Raw genomic sequence first — 19,144 nt, 5'->3', positions numbered from 1 at the left:
TCTCCTGCACTGCCTTCTAGCTCTGCGTTCTCCAAAGAGTAGATTTACACTCCTTATTGTCCCCAGGACCCCTTGGTGTCTAAGAAAAGAGGCCTCCTGGTCACAGAGGTGGACAGGCCCATTACGATTCATCCCAGCACCCCTGTCTCCGGCTCACCTCCCACACTGTTTATATTGGTGGGGGGGGGCGGTCACCTCACCCAGTTACTCTCAAGGAAGGAGGAACCATGTCTGTTCATGCTCCATGGTTTCCCTAGAGCATCCTTCACCCAGTGATTGCACTGAGTCCCAGCTCCTGTCATTTTCATGAACTCTGGGCTAAAAAGCTATTGGCTCTCCAACAAGGAAGCAGCCTCAAAATGAGATTTCAGATATGGCATAAACAACATCACCAGGAAAATGGTGTAAAATGTTTGATCATCTACTCACAAAAATGTAGAGGAAAACCACAAGTCTAGTAAGATCATGAATAAGACTAAAAAACTTTGAACAAGTGCAAGAGAGGCAATGATATTGCACTTAGCAGAAGAGTGCAATAATTTAATACTAGAATTCTTAAAGCCAGTAATCCTCAATTTACTTTCCTCACCCTTCCTGCCAGCGTTTAAGTACATAGAGCAGCAGTCCAATAATAGAGTTAAAATTTTTTCTAGTAGCCACATTTAAAGACATAAAAAGAAACAGACATAATTAATTTAAATAGTATATTTTATTGAACCCAGTATACCTAAAATATTATCATTTCAACAATCAACATGAAAATTATTCATGAGATTGTGAGACAAAGTAACGACCTTAGCAGTCGTGTTTGCTCATTTCTACTTGTCAGCACAATTTCGCAACCCCTGACTGTGACAGCGTGCATCTCTCCGGAGGGAAGCCTGGAAGGCAAAACGGAATAGAACACGCGGCTCCCCGTCACGCGCCTGCGGTCGCTGTATTCCTTAAAAGATAAATGACCCCCGTCCTTGCTTTGTCCTACCCATAAGATAATGACTGGTGGGGCTAGCGACTGCGCCGCTGTACTCTGTAACCAGATGTGCTCTCACACCCGCGCCTCGACGTGGTCCCGCTTCAGCGTCGCTTCTGAGCTAGCCTGGCGCGGCTTGGCACGTACCGAGCCCGCCGCCGGCATCTAGCAGTGGGCCGGGGCCTGTGCCCCAGCGACCCTCCCTGAGGGCTGTTCTGGACGGCGGGCCTCGGTCCACCGAGGTAAGACTGCTGCACAAAACTAACTTTAACTCTTTAAAAGCTTAATAATTTTTCTTTAGTCGACAAGATACTTTACATCCTTGGCTTGCACTGCGTCACTGGCGTCCGCATGCAACCGTGGGAGGGTGAGCACCTGCACTTGCAGGTCCAGGTCCGGGACAGACGTTCCGCCCTGCAAACCTGAACACTCCGGCGGCAGCGGCAGCCCGCAGGCACGCTCGCCAGCAGGCCAATTATCCGGGACCCAACTCCCCAAAGCGCCCCGCGGGCGGCCGCGGTAACGGAGCCTTGGGCCCGCGCTGTCACCGACGCCGCCCGCCTGAGAGCGACGGACTCGGGCGGAGACCCGAGCGCTAGTTACTCCCTCCGGGCGGAACCGCCAGAACCCCGCGCCGGGCATTGGCACCGCGCTCGGCCCTCAGCCTGCTCCCGGGAGCTCCGGTTCGACGCCGCCGCCCGGCACAGAGATCGCAAGCACGACGACGCACACATAAGACACCTGTTCCCCTGCCGCCTCCGCACACCATTTATAAGGCGGTGGGCGGGGAGTGAGACACCGCGGGAGCCCCATATCTCGCGAGAGCAGCAACAACGCCCTTATCCCGGAAACAAACGCCCTTTCCCCCTTTCACGTGACAAGAAGCGCCCCGCCCCTCCCAAAGCGCGACCCCGGCGCACGCACGCACGGCCGCACGTCCAACGCTCGCGCGCGCGGTGACGTCAGTCTCTCTTGGTGGCGCCGCGGGTCTGCTTCCGGTTTCCGCCGCGGCGCGCGCTCTGCTCTGAACGGGTCGGAATCATGGCGGCCACGGCCACGATGGCGACCTCGGGCTCGGCGCGCAAGCGGCTGCTCAAGGAGGAAGACATGACCAAAGTGGAATTCGAGACCAGCGAGGAGGTGGACGTGACCCCCACGTTCGACACTATGGGCCTGCGGGAGGACCTGCTACGCGGCATCTACGCCTACGGTCGGTGGGCGCGGGCCGTAGTGCGGGGCCGGCTGGGGGTCCCGGGGGCGCGGACGGGTTCTCGGCCGGGTTACTGGTGCCTCAGCAGGGCCAGGGCCGAGGCCCCGGGCCCGATGACATGCGACCCTGGCCCCCGGCACCCGGTCGCCACCTGATTCGCGTGGATTCGTTCGGTGCCTGCTCCTCGTGCAGGGAGGGCGCCGATCTGGGTCCAGCAGGGGCTGTAGAGTCTTCCCGGCGCTTCCGAGTCGTTCTCTCGGCGGATAACTTTTGTACCTGTTAGTTGCTGTGGGCATTGGGGGTTTAGCGGTAAACCAGATAGGTTCGTGCCGTTACGGAGCTTAATTTTCTTTGGAAGAAGGACAACATAAAACCAAGGTTGCTTCAGGCATCTGTTGCTATGGAGAACATGAGGCGGGGTGATTGAGTAGAGTAGGACTTCGGGGAGGAGAGAATTAGTGGAGCAGATAGGCCAGCGGGCTGTCAGGAGGGGATAACATTTGAGCCGGGATCTGGACTGGGAGCCTGTTACGAGCAGAGGGAGGAGCGGTCAGGGCAGAGTGCACAGCTGGTGCCAGGGCCTTGCAACCCTTAGCCGGGTGCATTCTAGGAAGAGAAAGAAACTCCTTGTGGTGGAATTTTGGAGGGATAGGCAGGAGCCCAATTTAGTGAAGACACATGGTGAAAAAGACTTTGAACTTCATTCCTGAGTGCAGTGGAGAGCCACTGGAGGGTGTTAACAGCAAAGTAACACGATCAGATTTACAGTGTCAGAGGTTATTCTGGGTGTCTGGACTTGGGGTGAGGTGAGAAAGGAGGAGAGGAAGCAGGGAGATGAGTTGGGAGCTTTTGTTCCAGTCCAGGGGAGAGGCAGTGGTGTTGCGTTGGAGATGGAGTACGTAGCGCTAACGGTCTTGGCTGATGGATTGAATGTGAGCGGCAGAGGAGGGAGGACTGGAGTGTGAGTCCTTGGTGCTCTGAGTGACTAGGTGGGTGCTGTTGCAGACGTCTGCTTCGGCAGGCAGCCCCGGAGGGAGGCAGAATCGGGAGCTCCGCCTTGGTCTGTCTGAGAGGTCTGTGATCCATCCAGGTGGAGATGTGCTGCAGCCAGGTGTCTGTATAAGTTGGGAGCCTGGGGAAGAGGTCAGGTTGGGGATGCAGATGGGAATTACCAGCGTTGATTGTGTTTAATGCCTGGGGCTGAGACATCTTTTATCCAGCAGTTCTTGATGCCCAGACAGTTTAGACAGAGTGAACTGCAGTTGCTGAGGTGATGGGAGATGGCAGGAAAGCACCGCAGCCAGGCCTCGCTGAGGCAGACAGCCCCACCTGCCATCTTGGCACCCAGGGCATCCCTGCTCTAAGATACCTTTCTGGTGTCATATTCATGTACTTCATGAGGAGTTTAAGTCATCTGTTATATTTACTTTTGTGTTACGATGAGAAATTGTGTCATATTTTAAAAACTACTACCAAAAAATTAAAAGAGAGTTTAGTACAGAAAGTTTTATTTGAGTGCTATTTTTTAGTAGAGACGGGGTCTCGCTCTTGCTCAGGCTTGTCTTGAACTGCTGAACTCAAAGGATCCACCCACCTCTGCCTCCCAGAGTGCTAGGATTACAGGCGTGAGCCACCGCGCCCGGCCGAACCCAGCAGATTAAGTACAGTTGGAGACCACACGAGCAACACATAGACTTAATCCTAGCTAATAGGGAAGAGCAGTGACTACAGTGTCACTGGACTTTGTGTTTTTAATTTAAAAAGTGATACACAAAAAATGTAGGTTGTTGGTGATATCATCAAACAATACAGACATCATTAGAGTAAAAAGTGAGCTCCCCACCCTGCTCTTCTGCGGTAACCACCAATGATGTTTGGTGCCCATACTTCCAGAACCTGCAAGCCCTAGAGATTTTTTTAGAAACAAAACTGGTGTCTATGTAGTATACAATTTGATGTTCCTTTTACAAATATTTTATGTTTACAAATAATATCTCATATTAGTATAAAAATCCACTTCAGCCCAATTCAGTGAGCACCTGTGCCTTGAGAGCTTACTGTGACAAACATTGGGTTAGGCCGGGGGGCAGGGTTAGTAGGGGTTGGTGGTTGAAAAAACAAAAGCCATGTCTGCCTTTGAGGAGTTTATGGTATATGGTTTTGTTTTTTTTTTTGTTTGTTTGTTTGTTTGTTTTTGAGACAGAGTCTCACTCTGTTGCCCGGGCTAGAGTGCCGTGGCTTCAGCCTAGCTCACAGCAACCTTAAACTCTTGGGCTCAAGCAATCCTACTGCCTCAGCCTCCCAAGTAGCTGGGACTACAGGCATGCGCCACCATGCCCGGCTAATTTTTTCTATATATTTTTAGTTGTTTGGCTAATTTCTTTCTATTTTTTTAGTAGAGACGGGGGTCTCACTCCTTGCTCAGGCTGGTCTCGAACTCCTGGGCACAAATGATCCACCCGCCTCGGCCTCCCAGAGTGCTAGGATTACAGGCATGAGCCACCACGCCCGGCCAGGTATATGGTTTTAATGCTGTCACCATGGTGAGAGCTAATTTTTTCTGTGTTATCTTGCAGGTTTTGAAAAACCATCAGCAATCCAACAGCGAGCCATCAAGCAGATAATTAAAGGAAGAGACGTCATCGCGCAGTAAGTTGTCCCGCTAGCTGAGTGGCAGCTAGACCTATGGCGGGGAGGCATGTGCGGTTAGATGCTTTGCGAGGACAACTCTGTCTCCTCAGTTTCTGTACACTCGGGCCCAGCTCTTTCCCTGACTTTAGCTGCAGGATTTTAAATTTTTTTAATTTTTGTGTTCTCTAATATAGAAGGTTTTGTTTTATTTTTTTTAGCCAGCTTTGTGTAGCTATCAGTCAACATGTGGAATTGTATATAATGCTCTTTTAATGGCTTTATTCCTCATTTGCCTGCTTTCTAAAAAGCCTCTATTATAAAATTTTTTAGAGGATAGTTTTAGTCCACAATCATAGAAAAGAATTGTATTTGCATAAAAGAGAGTCCCCCTTTTTCTGCCACCTGTAAAACACCTCTTGAAGTTACAGATTGTACGGCTCCATGGCCCCCGATGCAAAAGCCACATTTACTGTCCTTGCGGGGATTTAAAAGTTGAGATGCTATACCTGAGTCCCGCCCCCTTGCAATTAAGATGTTGGGATGGGAGGAGGCATCTGCTTGGAAGAAGCAGCCCCAGTGCCTCTGGAGCCCACCCCTGGAGGGAGGTGCAGAGGGGGACAGTGGCATGCGTCCCCCTCCAAATCCCACTTACCGTGTTTTCTCAAATAGGTCTCAGTCTGGCACAGGCAAAACAGCCACCTTCAGTATTTCAGTGCTTCAGTGTTTGGATATTCAGGTAATCTGCCACTCTTAAACTGCTCTTTAATCCTAGGATACACTTGATTTTTCTTCCATAATTACAGTGTTCAAAAAGTACAGTTTTAAAATTCTGTAGTTGTACTGACTTAAATATGTTAAGAAGATCTTAAGTGTACATTAATATCTGAGCTAAATAATATCGTGTCATAACTTTTTTTGTTTAAACTGAGAATTTTTAAAAAAATCTAGAGGAGGCCTGGCGCGGTGGCTCACGCCTGTAATCCTAGCACTCTGGGAGGCCGAGGCGGGAGGATCGCTTGAGGTCAGGAGTTTGAGACCAGCTTGAGCAAGAGCGAGACCCCGTCTCTACTAAAAATAGAAAGAAATTATCTGGCCAACTAAAAATATATACAGAAAAAATTAGCCGGGCATGGTGGCGCATGCCTGTAGTCCCAGCTACCCAGGAGGCTGAGGCAGGAGGATCACTTGAGCCCAGGAGTTTGAGGTTGCTGTGAGCTAGGCTGATGCCACGGCACTCACTCTAGCCCGGGCAAAAAGAGTGAGACTCTGTCTCAAAAAAAAAAAAACTAGAGGAAATTCTTGTTGGCAAACAAGAATCCTAAGTGACATGTTTGCTGAATTTGCAGTGTGAATAACGTTAAGATTTGCTTACCTCTGTCAGAAATCAGAGTATGGTTACTGTGAGATAACACCTAAAGTAGATCTGGGTGTGAGTTCCTGCGGTCCCCCTTGACAAGACTGAGGATTCTTTTTTTCTGACGGACCTTTCCATCAGGTTCGTGAAACCCAGGCTCTGATCTTGGCCCCCACGCGAGAGCTGGCTGTGCAGATCCAGAAGGTGAGGGTGTTGGAGGTGGTGGGGTCCTGTTTGCAAGTGTCCTTTGTGATTTAGTGTAAAACACCAGCTGGTTTACTTAATCTAGCCTTGCTTTTCAGTTTCCTCCAAATTTTTTCCCTGATTTCTAACATTTTGCTGTAAACCATTGTATATTGTGTGAACTGCTGGTTTGTGTTAAGTCATTTTTAGTGTAGCTTTCAGTTTACAGGTTTTTGCAGCCTTAGGAATGTGCTTTTTTCAACAATAACAAAAAAATCCGTTTTAGTAATAACAGTTCTAACTGTTTTATATTTGGATGTTATTAATATATATTTGGGAAGGTTATAAAGGTGTTAATATTGTTGCCTTTGGTAGATAGAGTTACGAATTTTACATAATTTCTGATTGATATGTATTGTTTTTGTAATGAGAAACCAGCAAAGTTAACTTCATTTTGACAAAGACTAGGAGGAGAATTTTGTGGTTTTATGGTATAAATGATGACATTGGTAATGATTGGTGATCATCTTAAATTGGAATAGAAGTGATCTCCGTTTTTGGGGAGATTCAGATGTTTCTGAGTTTATAATGCCCTGGACATGAACCTGGGTTTTGATTCAGGGCCTGCTCGCTCTCGGCGACTACATGAACGTCCAGTGCCATGCCTGCATCGGGGGCACCAACGTGGGCGAGGACATCAGGAAACTGGACTATGGGCAGCATGTTGTCGCAGGCACACCAGGGCGTGTCTTTGGTAAGCGCCTTTGTCTATAAAAATTGTGCTGCAAGTAGTAATTGTAAGAAGTGCTTAAGTGATACGGGACAGTTTTCAGTCTGGTGTCTGCAGGTGGATTTTTACATCTGGGTCACTGGTGGGGGAGGGAGGGTCTCTGCAATGCTGTGAGGCCCACTCTGCTCTTTCCTTGTAGCCACAGGTGTAATTGTTTCAAAACCTAATTTTGTAGATATGATTCGTCGAAGAAGTTTAAGGACACGAGCTATCAAGATGTTGGTTTTGGATGAGGCTGATGAAATGTTGAATAAAGGTATGAGTAACAAAAGAATTTTCTACTGACATAATTCTTAAATTTTCACAGGGTGAAATTGAAACATGTAGCTAATGGAAGCATTCTGAGTACGAATAGTATTTTCTTTATGGAAAAACAGTTGTGCCTTGGGGGGCAATTACGAACATAAACTTCCCGGTTTGCTTTTTTATGGTGTGGGTTTGTGAGACCAGTCAGCCAGGAGGGCAGCTTCCTGGCCCAGACGGATGGCGCGCACCGTGCTCTGGTAGGTGGGCACAGCCGTGTCAGGCGCAGGGTTGAGACGGAGCCCTTGGGGACGCCTGGCCTCAGCAGGGGCGAGGGGGATGAACGTGCGTGCCCGTGAGTTTGTTTGGGAAGCGTAGAGCTCTCCTGATGGGCACACATTTATCCTGTGAGAAGTGTGGCTCTTCCCTGCTCAGGCTACAAAGGCCAAATGCCTCTGCATATAATTAATTTTTAAAAAGTGTATACACAAAAAATGGTTTTCTAAAAAACATTTTTTATTTATTTACTTAAAGCTAATCAAGTATGACTAAAAAGCTTTTCTACAGGATTTAGGTAGTATAGAAAAGTCTGCCTCCTCCCACCAGAGAGAAACACCCCAAATCCCGCTACCTAGAAATGGCGTCCTTAACATTAGGTGAACCTTGTTCTAGACAGGTACGTAGGGGTGTGTGTGGAAAACAGGGGTGTGTACACATGTACGTAGACTTGCCTCTGAAAGACGAGGACGTTACCATCCTTGCGTGCGCCTGCCAGCATGGCTGGTTCTAGGATTTTTTACGTGCAGGTCACACATCCCTTTGCCCGGGCCCAGCCTGGGGCACGTCTGTGACCTGGAGCAAGTCCGAGTTCTGCCTCCTCCTTGTTTGCTTCCACTGTTCTCCTTCAGGGTTCTCTGAGTTCTTCTTAAAAAGTGGACAGGATCAGTTACCAGCCACACAGACTTGCTGGGTGGGTGCTTTGCTTTCGAAATAAGAAACCAGCGAGACCAGCACTTAAGCTTGAATACATTTCAGTTCTCTTCATGGTGTTTCTGTGTTAAGTCTTTGTGTAATGGAAACTGTTGTTAAAGGAAGATGGTGTGGAGGTGGAGGATTTTGTTGTTTCTGGCATTAACTCGTGACCTTCCTGACGCGAGTCTGGAGGTGAGTTGCTTGGCCCTCTGGGGCCCGGTAGAAGAGCTGAGTGTCCGCGCCAGGCAGTCCTGCTTTCCCAGAAGAGGTTGACGTTGGCTGCCGTGGCCCGAGAGTGTGCTGTAGGTGACCATCTCCTCCGTGCTGGCTTCACTCAGGGTTCCCAGATGACAGACCCAGGCGTAATTTCTTTGGGGTTTTTTCCTGTGCTGTGCCACCTACAGTGGCCCCTGCCTAAGCCTGTGGTGTCACATTCCCTGTGTACATCTGACCTTTTTCTCCAGACCCAGGGCTTGTCCTGCTTCCTGCTCTCCGTTTCTGCACTTCGCCGTGTGTCGTGTGTCTCGAGTTAGTTTTTATCCAGAATGCGGGGGAGCCTGCCACACGGCACACCTGGGACTGTGAGCATGCCGGTGAAGGGAAGGCTCACCTGTTCACTGGACACACGGAGACCACGGCTGGCAGCCTGGTCCGAGGGCCGGTTGTCACTGGAGTCAGAAACGGCCAGAGGGGAGTCTTGAGTTGATGGAGGACAAGGCCAGAGGGGGCCCAGGCTTTTTACAAAGGCCTTTTATAGTTTTTCATTATGTAAGCAAATATATATTCATTGCAAAGACACAATTTTTAAAAATAAAAATCACAAAACATGTGTTTTCAGACTTTTTTGTACACAACTGTAGTTAACAAACTTAGAATCATTTTGTGTGTGCCATTTTTCATAATCTGCTTTTTAATAAACTTACCTGTCCATGGTAAGAAAAATGCAACCCATTTTTGTGGCAGCAGGTACTCTGTTGTGGGCATGTCCCATGATTTATACAGCCGGTTCTATTTTGTTGGCTGTCTGGGCTGTTTCCACTCTTGAAGACATGATTCAGATGTATACTTTTTAGGTTTTTCATGTTCTCCCCAAATGAGGACAGGTAGGGAGGACCGCTAGGTGATGGCAGTCCCCTAGAACAGTGACCGGGGAGTGTCACCGGAATGGAGCGTGAGGCACCTGCGTTGTGAAGCGAGGATTTTGCGTCTGGGCAGCAGCCAGCAGCACACGGAGAACACTCTGGGGTCACTTTCCTGGGCCTCGGGTTCCCGAGCAGTTCCTGAGGGGCCCAGAAGCCAGTGCGCGGGCTGCCTCTCACCCCGAGCTTGGAGTGCCCCCTGCCCCAACACACCTGTCTGGGGTCCCGTGTGAAGGTCCTGCTCCTTGGTCAAGTTAAAGGTTCAGTTCTTACAAGGCACTCAGTAGAGTCACTTTCACCTCTGAGGACGCCGTTGGTTGGTGGTGGGTGGCTTTTGGGCTCCTGTCCCTTAGGGCAGAGGTTCTCAAAGAGAGGTCTCCAGACCAGTGCATCTGTGTCCCCTGGGACCTGCTGGAAATGCAGACCTGGGCTCCACGGTTTAGGGAATCAGAACCTGCAGCTGTCAGCAGCCCGCGGTGAGGAGGCCGGGCCGCCGGGGGTCCCTCCCAGGCGTGGCAGAGGCTGCGTTGTGGTGCCCGGGGCCAGGTCCTGCTTGCCGGCCGGTGTGTTTCTTCAGCCTGTGCCGTGTTAAATAATGTGATACAATAAGCTGCTAACGTTTTCTTAATTAAGAGATTTTGTGTAAAAATCCAGATCTCTGGATTCTCTTTAAAGTGTGGCAGATGTGGCCACAAATACTCCCAGGGCAGCAGCAGGTGGCACCGAGTCACGACTGCCCCCATAGGCTTCCTAGTTGTGGGTGACTCAGGGCTGGCATTTCTGTTGCTTTTGATGTGTGGCATCCAAGACTCGGGGTGGGCCCACGGTCCCCACAGCACCTCAGATTGAAGACACAACAAGGAGAAAACTGGGTTCCCTCAACCAGCAAGCACCCGGGTGGGGTGGCGGGTGGAAGAGAGAATGTGTGGATGCCGCCTGGTTCTGCAGAGGGGAGGTTCCTGGCCGCTGGACCCTACTGTGGTTCAGCGTCCAGCCGATGTGGATTTTGTTGGGCAGCTTCTGTTCCCACACGCGCAGCCTAAAACATCCCCTGGTGTCTTGCTCCCCCTCCAGGTTTCAAAGAGCAGATTTATGACGTGTACAGGTACTTGCCTCCGGCCACGCAGGTGGTCCTCATCAGTGCCACGCTGCCCCACGAAATCCTGGAGATGACCAACAAGTTCATGACGGACCCAATCCGCATCCTGGTGAAACGGTAAGAGCACTCTCTTCTCGGGTGTTGCTAAAATACTGGGTTGCATTTGTAAAGGCGTTCAAAATATGAAAAGTTTTTTAATTTTCTTTTTTGAAAAACAAGCTATTGTAATGTTCTTTCTTCTTTGACCAAGTAATTCTAGATTTAAAAATTGGTTTCCAGTATTGGGTTGTTATCAGTGTGTTTTGTTTAGAAGCATATTTGAGGTGGTGCAAATTGTGAACAGGCAGATCCAGAATGCAGACCTGTGTGGTGGCAATGGGGACGGGACGGGACTGTGGCTGGGGCAGCTGTGGGACGCGTGGTGACCTGCCTGGCAAAGCTGCGGGCGATGGCGGCATGGCCCTCCCCAGAGCCCTCCAGTCCCGGTCGCAAGGGTGTGTGTGTGACAGGGTCTGTCTCTGCCCACCAGTGATGAACTGACCCTGGAAGGCATCAAACAGTTTTTTGTGGCAGTGGAGAGAGAAGAGTGGAAGTTTGACACCCTGTGTGATCTCTACGACACGCTGACCATCACGCAGGCGGTCATCTTCTGCAACACCAAGAGGAAGGTAAGGTGCAGCTTTTTCTGTGCAGGCCCAGGTAATACACAGTAGGTTTTCTGGGTACTGTCTGTGTTGGGAAAGCAGTCGTAGGCCATATTCAAAGGAACGAGCGAGGCTGTGTCCCAGTAAAGCTTTATGTACAAAAATATTGATGTTGGTCCCATCCCTAAAGGTTCATGTTTGGCTGGTTTAAGGTGGGCCCAGCCCCAGCAGTGTCAGCTCCCCAGGGATGCTAACACGCCGGCGCGGCTGAGAACCACTGGCCGCTGTCCTGGAAAGGGAAAAGCAGTTGGGCTGTGTTCTCACAAGACTTGAATTTAAATTTCAAATGAGAATAATCAGACATGTCCCCCCCCATAAAAGAATTGCCATACGGAACAAATGAATTAAGAGAGTTTTGTAAGAGAGCCCGCGACGTGCTGTGCGAAGGTGAGTTTTCTGCACGTCCAGTGAGATTGGTCTGAGCTGGGAGGGCAGCTGCTCCAGGAGTGTTCATACTTCTGCAAATTGGAATAAAGCCCTGAATACGCATCTCTGATCTGATTTGAAGGTTGACTGGCTGACAGAGAAGATGAGAGAAGCCAATTTCACTGTGTCCTCGATGCACGGGGACATGCCGCAGAAGGAGCGCGAGTCCATCATGAAGGAGTTCCGGTCCGGCGCCAGGTCAGTCGGCTGCGCTCGGTGCCTGGTTCTGGGCACACCAGTCCCGGTGCCTCGCCGTGTTCAGCACTTGACACGCACTACCCTGGTCCCGTTGCCCCGGAACCCTGGGGGACGCTGCCCCCTCCCCGCAGGGCTGAGGCTCGGGGAGAGCAGGTGACCCTGTGGGACATGGGAGCCCTGCGCTCCTGTGCGATGCGGGTTGGGGAGATGACTGGCCTGAACTGGCTGGGTTGCTCACCTTACTTAGAAGGGTGTTCACTTCCAAATAAATGGGGGTTTTCTCTTCATCTTTCTGTGATTAGTTCTTGGTTTAATTCCACAGTGGTCAGAGAACGTGGTTTGTAAGGTTTCTTTCCTTTGAATGTTACTCCAAGTTGTTTTGTGGCCCAGCTTACGGCCAGTTGCGAAGGCCTGCGGGTCGGGAAGGCGTGCGGGTCGGGAGGGCCTGCGGGTCGGGAAGGCCTGCGGGTCGGGAAGGCCTGCGTGTCGGGAGGGCCTGCGGGTCGGGAAGGCCTGCGGGTCGGGAAGGCGTGCGGGTCGGGAAGGCCTGCGTGTCGGGAGGGCCTGTGGGTCGGGAAGGCCTGCGGGAAGGTGCGCCTGTCAGCGATCGCTGCTGATCGTGCCTGCAGTTCAGCCGCGTTCTCACTCTTCTCTCCGCTGTGTTACCAGTGCTGAGAGTGGGTGGACAAGGTCATCCTCTTCGTGGTTCTATGTTTGCTTTACCTAGTCCAGGACCATGTGTAATTGTAGAATTGTGATATCTGAAGAATTTAGCTTACCGTGGAAGTGTCTGTCTCTGTGCGATCCTTTTTGTCATGAAAGCTGCTTGTCTGATGGAGCCACACAGCTCTGCCTTGGGTGGTGTTCCCTTAGCACATCTCAGCTTTTTACATCCTTCCGTATCCCTAAGCTTTAGATGATTTCTTGGAAACAGAGTTGTGCGTTTTTGTTTTGTTTTGGTCTAGTAACTACGATAGTTATCTTCTAATTGGAGCATTTATTCTTGTTTCATTTAACGTAAATACTGATTAACAGTCGTGTTGCACAACGTTTTGGTCGGTGGTGGACTGCGTGTGGACAGTGGTCCCATGAGATCATGTTACACCGTGGTTTGAGACCTCTTCTGTGTTCAGGTACAGGGACACTTAGCACCGTGTTGCATTGCTGGGGTGTGCACGCCCAGCGCGGGAGCGGGGCTGCAGCGCAGGCGAGGCTATGGTGGGCCCTGCCCTCAGGTGCGTGCCGGTGCTCTGTGACCACACAGCGTCCAGTCGCCTGACAGCGCCTTCCTTAGAACCCACCCCCATCGCTAGCTCACCAGTGACTGCTTGGTTTTAAATTGACCGTCTCATAATGCATTTGTCATACTCTCTGTGGTTCCTTTTTTCCCCTATTCCTTTTCCCTCTTTCTCATTTTGGAAGATGCATGTGTTTTCATATTGTGCAGTAGCTGCCGTGTGGCTGTGACATGTCGTCTCTGTTCTCAGCATCTATTTCTAATTGGTACTTTTACTGTCTTTCTAGACACGCGCGGACCTGGGAGCACTAACTTCATTTACCCCCCAAACTTAGTAGTGTCCCGTATTTTGATTTATTTCTAAGCCCACAACATTTTCATTTGAGATAGCGACACTTACAACTTCCATCTGGATGAATTTCTTTCTGCCTGAAGAATGTCTGTTGTATTTATGTTAATTTGGGTCTGCTGGTGATAATTATGTTTCAATTTGTCTGAAATGTCTCCGTCAGCATCTTGAAGGAGGAGCTTGCTGAGGGTTCCGGGTGGGAGGTCAGTTCCAGGGTGCAGTTCACGGCGCTTTGGCTTTCGCTGCGGCTGTTGGGAAATCAGCTGCCGGTCTGATGTTCCTGTAAAGATAATGTCTTTTTTGTAGGATGGTTTGTTTTTCTTTGTGTTTTGTTTTCAGCAGTGTTTACCCTGCTGTGTCTAGTGTGGATTTCGTTTTCTTGTCTCTTGTTGGCATTTGTAGGACTTCTGGATTCTCTCAGTCTTAGCATTTCAAATCCTCTCCAGCCCCGCTCTTTCTCTCCTGCCCCTCTGGGACTCCCGGTGTGTGTGATGTGCTAGCAGGACCCTCCCCCGTGTTTTTAACGTCTGTCTCCTGTTCTGCTGTCCCCTGATACTCTGTTTCTGGACCAGTGATGTCCAATAGAATAGAAGTCAAGCTACACGTGTAATTTTAAAATTTCTAGTAGCCACATTAAAATAGGTAAAAAGAAACAGGTGAAGTTTGTTCTGTGTGTGTTTGTGTCTGTGTGTGTGTGTGTGTGTGTGTTTTAAGAGACAGCGTCTTGCTCTGTCACCCAGGCTGGAGTGCAGTGGCATGATCGTAACTCACTGCTGTAGCCTCAAACTCCTGGGCTCGAGTGATCCTCCTGCCTCAGCCTCCTGAGTAGCTGGGACTACAGGCGCATGCCACTGCACCCAGCTAAATTTTTTATTTTTTGTAGAGATGGGGCCACTGTGTTGCCCAGGCTGGTCTTAAACTCCTGAGCTCAAGCTGTCTTCTCACCTCGGCCTCCCAATGTGGTGGGATTACAGGCATGAGCCACCATGCCCGGCCTCTATTCTTAATAAATGTATTTTATTTATTAAGATACTATATAATTTCAGCATGTAACTAGTGTTAAAATATTTATGAGACTCTTTGCATTCCTTTTTTGTACTAAGTCTTCACAGTCTAGTGTGTATTCTGCACTTACAGCAGGTCTCATTTCAGACCAGCCACGTTTCAGGTGCTCAGCGGGCACGTGGGGCTCTGACCTCCGACCTCCGTGGTGGAGGCGCACTCCGCCCTGTGTCAGACTGAGCTGTGCAGCAGTGGTCTGCGCAGCGTTTCCGATTTGCAAATGGTGCAGCCGCTGAACCCACATCAGTGAGGTTACTCTTCATTGAAGTTTCGCCAGGCAAAAGTAAAATATTTTTCCCCATCACTGGTCTGGGACTGACTTTAAACGAATGAAATGTTGGGTATTAAAAGACATCTGATTTTTTTTTATCTGATGGAGCACATGACCTAAGTCAGCTGGCCCTGAACAGGGCTTTCTAGTGCTGCCCTAACACCTCGCGCTTGCAGACGGCCCGCGTGCGGGAGGTCGGCGTGTTTCGGCTCGTAGTCCATTAGTGCTGGGAGCAGGTCCAGTCTACTTTCATGGCAGAGGTGACTGACTCCAGTTCCCTTTCCTGTTGCAGCCGAGTGCTCATTTCCACAGACGTCTGGGCCAGGGGCTTGGATGTCCCTCAGGTGTCCCTCATCATTAACTACGACCTGCCCAACAACAGAGAGTTGTACATACACAGGTAGGGCTGCAGGCTTTTCGTTGGTTTCACTTTTGTGGATACATTTCCTAAGCCTTTTTTGGTATGTTTACTAAAGTAATTTTGTTTTATTCCTGAAGAATTGGGAGATCAGGTCGATATGGCCGAAAGGGCGTGGCCATCAATTTTGTCAAGAACGACGACATCCGCATCCTCCGCGACATCGAGCAGTACTATTCCACTCAGATCGACGAGATGCCCATGAACGGTGAGAGAGAGCTCCTCCCTAGGCCTTGCTTTTGTTTGAGAAGTCTAGTGTGAGCCCTTAGTCAAATTTACAAATTTTCATTTTGTTTGTACTTTCTCTCAATCACTATCTTTTTCCACTTTCAGTTGCTGATCTGATCTGAAGAGACAGTCCTCCTGCGCTGTGGATGGATTGGCGGGGCTGGAGGGCCACCAGTTTGTTCTCCTGCTCTGAAATATTTAAGGGCAGCTCTGTTAAAGGCGTTGATGTGAAATCTCTTCTCACAGCGCCCCAGGAAAAGCCCCAGGGTTCCCGCTGCTGTGTTTTCTTAACCACATGTAAATAATGCATTGCTCGAAGTCTTTTTCATTAAACATTTAAAACTTTTGCCATAAACTCTAGTTTATATTTTTTAAGGTATGACCACCTTCTGTGGTGACTTGCTGCGTAGTCTTAGGCAGGTCATTTCTCTCCGTTTCTAATCTTTGAAATGGAGATGGCAAAACTGCCTGGCTTCTCCCTTTCCCAGCTGGGTAGGGATAATCTCAATTTCCAGGGTTGGAGGAGCTCGGAAATATTTTGAAGTTTATCAGGTGATTCTAACTTAAGGCATGTGAAATCGCGTAGTTTACGAACGGAATTTCCTCTAACTGAAACCGTGGCTGGGTCCTTGCTGCTCGTTATGGCCGCAGCCCAGCTGCCCCACCAGGAACCGCGTGGAAACGCAGGTGCTCAGCCTCTGCCCTGAGAGCTTGCCGGTAACAAGACGCCCCGGTGATGCCGTTCATGCCCGTGTGAGGGGCCCAGGTGGCCTCGTGAGTTCCTGGCAAAGAGTGATTATGCAGGAACCAGGCTCAGGTGTGTTGGGGGCAGTTAGCAGCAACAGGAATGACGCCCACCCGTCACGGTGGTGCCCGGCAGCAGAGCGTGCGAGGGTGCGGGTTCCCTCGCTGGGACCTGCTGTCAGACTCGCAGACGAGGAGCTGGCCGGGCTCATGCGGGACTCTTGCAGGACAGCTGAGGAGACGCTTCCGCTGCCCGTAAGAATCATCCGGGATTAGTCGTGCACCGTGCAGGACCGGGGACTCGGGGAGGGGGTGGCAGGAAACAGGGGAATGGGCTTAGCCTACCTCCCACGCTGTCTTGGGAAGGTGGTGATGAAAAACCCAAAACAATATTCATGACAGTGTGCAGCTATGCCAGTGATGGGGAAATGGCAGGTGACTGTCAAAGATTTAAGAACCCGCAATTCTAAGTGTTGACGAGGGTGGAGCAAGTGTTCATGCTGGTGGTTCCGGTAGGTGCAGACCTCTGAGGAGCGGCCTGGCCCTCGGGCAGTGAGGGCAGGGAACGCGTCAGTCCCCTTTGAGGGAGCGGTTCTGCGTCCGTAGTCTGGGGTGTCCAGTGTGGAGCGAGGTCTCGGTTGCTCCTGCTGGCAGCAGGGAAGGGGGGTGTGGTGAGGGGAGGGAGGGGACGGGGAGGGACCTGGTGGAGGCGCTGGGGTGCAGTCGGCCACAAGCCTTGCGGAGGCCAGAGGGCATCAGCCGTGACCTGTGACCTGTGGCGTGACCTGTGACCTGTGGCGGCTGAGCGTGGAGTTGGGGGGTGGGGAAGTGGCTGTGTATACCCTGAGGGCTTCCCGAGGTTCCTGGCAGCCAAGACAAGAAGAAAAACCCTGGGTTATGTAACTTAATTACCAAACCATAACCTCTCTGCAGAAAACAGAAATGTATAGTTTTTTAAAAAGTCATCCTTAATCTTTCCATCCAAAGATAATCACTTAACAATTTGATGACTGTCCTCGTATTTTAACTCATGTTGTACATCTGTACTTGTACATAAAGTATGTACTTTTTTGACAAAAATTACAACTCACTTTGCCACTGTTGGGTAACTTAAGTTTTTCACTTAGTAATACGCCATAAACATTCCATGTGTTAAAAACTTCTACTTTTCCGGTCTCTGTACCATGCATCCCTTACTTGGGAAGCAGTTTTCAGATACCGTGTGTGTGCGTGCACTTGACAATTTATTAGGATAAATAATCTTCAGAAGTGGTTTTTTGGATCAAGCCGTATTTTCCAAATTACTTTCCAGAAAGACTTTTGTACCAGTTTATACTCCTTTTAGCAGCGTAGAGCCTGTTCCCAGAACCCTGGCCCTTTAGTATATGTCTTAGTACAGAAATAGAATGGGAATTTTTACACTGTTGGCGTATTTATAGTAAGATTTAAAGACTGCTTAAAACAAAAATAACAACACATAGAGAAGCAAAATATATGACAGAATAGCACAAAGCCAGAGAAAGGCACAGGCCTATACTGTCAAGATTCTTTGCTTGAAGGCAGATTGTGATGAATTAAAGATGTGTGACACGTGTAAAACTAAGTAATTTTTAGGTATGAGCCGTAAAGCAGTCAAAAAAGTGAAACAGAAATAGCCAACATAGGAGACAAAATAGAATCTCAACCAACACGTGGTCAGAAAGGGGCCTGAGCGGAGGAAAAAGAACATGAAGTGGATGGAGCGGACGAAAGGCGAGACTAGGGCCGGAACAGCCATGCCCGTAACTCCAGTAAATGTGAACCGTCCGCCCAAGGCGAGAGTAGGAATAAAGAAAGAAAAGCAGTGGAGACAATTAAAACCAAAAGTTGGTCCTCTGTAAAGATCAACAGTTGACAAGTCTTTAGCGAGACTGACCAAGAAAAGACGGTTCCAGTCACTCTGGGACGAGGGGTGCTACTACAGTTGACCTTGCAGGATACGAAGGGTTATAAGGATAGTAGGAATTTTATGCCAACAAATAGATAACCTTGACAAAAAAGGACACATTCCTGGAAAGAACAACCAGGCCTGACTCAGCGAGAAACACAAAATTGGAACAGACCTACAGGCAGGAAGACTGACGTGAGTCCCGACGAAAAGCCTGGGCGTGAATTCCACTAAAGCTGTAAACAGTTACCACCAACCCTTCGCAGACCCTCAGAACACACGAGGGGGCACCTGCGAGGCTGGCGTTACGTGACACCGAGACAGACGTCACAAGAAAGGAAAACCACGGCAGGTGCCCAGCACGCTGGGACAGCAGGGTCCCGGTAGCTCTGCCGGCTTGGACGGTCTGCTCTTGCCACAGCCACGCCTGGGGACGCAGCTAGAATCGCTGTTCTGGCATCTGCTGGTTCCTGACGTCACCCGTGGTTGCTCAGGAGCCCAAGGGAACAGCCACAGCACTCTGTTGACGTTGAGCTGTGTGTCACTACCTGCACCCCCCAGGCGCCCTGCGGATGGCCGACCTGTCCAATTAGAGCCGCTTTCCCTCTGGCCCCCGCCCACCACGCCCACCATGGTCTCAGAGGGCAGGCGGTGCAGGGGTCAGGAAGAAGAGAGAGAAGGCCCACGAAGCCCTGCGGTGGCCGGTGGCTGCTAGAGGGCTTCTCTGCAGGCGACGCAGTCGATAGTGTCTTTGGTTTGCCCCACAGAGGGCTGCAAGTAACTGAGACACACTTAGGGCTGCCTGGGACAGCACCCCGATCCCTCCTGCGAGTGGGCAGGAGGGCAGATGGCTTCGCAACACCAAGGACCCGCCGGCCCCACGCCAGGCCCCTGACTGACGTCTGACACTCTACGATTCTCAGCTGGTTTCTAACGTCAGCCCCAGGCCTTCTGATCATTCGCCACTAGTTGGGGAAAGAGCGTTTCCC

At 50.2% G+C, this 19,144-nt stretch overlaps 1 protein-coding gene across 1 annotated transcript; it reads left to right on the top strand.

Annotated features, from left to right (window-relative positions):
* The first annotated feature begins 1,955 nt into the window (after positions 1-1,955).
* On the top strand, positions 1,956-15,839 carry EIF4A3 (eukaryotic translation initiation factor 4A3). The gene is made up of 12 exons (XM_045525779.1): positions 1,956-2,180; positions 4,757-4,829; positions 5,481-5,547; positions 6,307-6,369; positions 6,970-7,102; positions 7,314-7,394; positions 10,567-10,708; positions 11,121-11,259; positions 11,804-11,919; positions 15,131-15,238; positions 15,337-15,464; positions 15,590-15,839. The coding sequence occupies exons 1-12, from the start codon at positions 2,012-2,014 to the stop codon at positions 15,604-15,606; spliced, it is 1,236 nt and encodes a 411-aa protein (XP_045381735.1). The 5' UTR covers positions 1,956-2,011; the 3' UTR covers positions 15,607-15,839.
* Positions 15,840-19,144: the final 3,305 nt, after the last annotated feature.

Source organism: Lemur catta, chromosome 15, assembly GCF_020740605.2.
Source record: "Lemur catta isolate mLemCat1 chromosome 15, mLemCat1.pri, whole genome shotgun sequence".
Taxonomy (NCBI): domain Eukaryota; kingdom Metazoa; phylum Chordata; class Mammalia; order Primates; family Lemuridae; genus Lemur; species Lemur catta.
The sequence above is the reverse complement of the archived record's forward strand: the minus strand, read 5'-3'. Positions and strand labels throughout refer to the sequence as shown.

Bases quoted from the DNA above. Each gene is read 5' to 3' on its own strand.
- EIF4A3 (XM_045525779.1), top strand. From the start codon at position 2,012: ATGGCGGCCACGGCCACGATGGCGACCTCGGGCTCGGCGCGCAAGCGG. The intron at 2,181-4,756 runs GTCGGTGGGCGC...GTTATCTTGCAG, and splicing joins ACGCGGCATCTACGCCTACG to GTTTTGAAAAACCATCAGCA. The intron at 5,548-6,306 runs GTAATCTGCCAC...CCTTTCCATCAG, and splicing joins TTCAGTGTTTGGATATTCAG to GTTCGTGAAACCCAGGCTCT.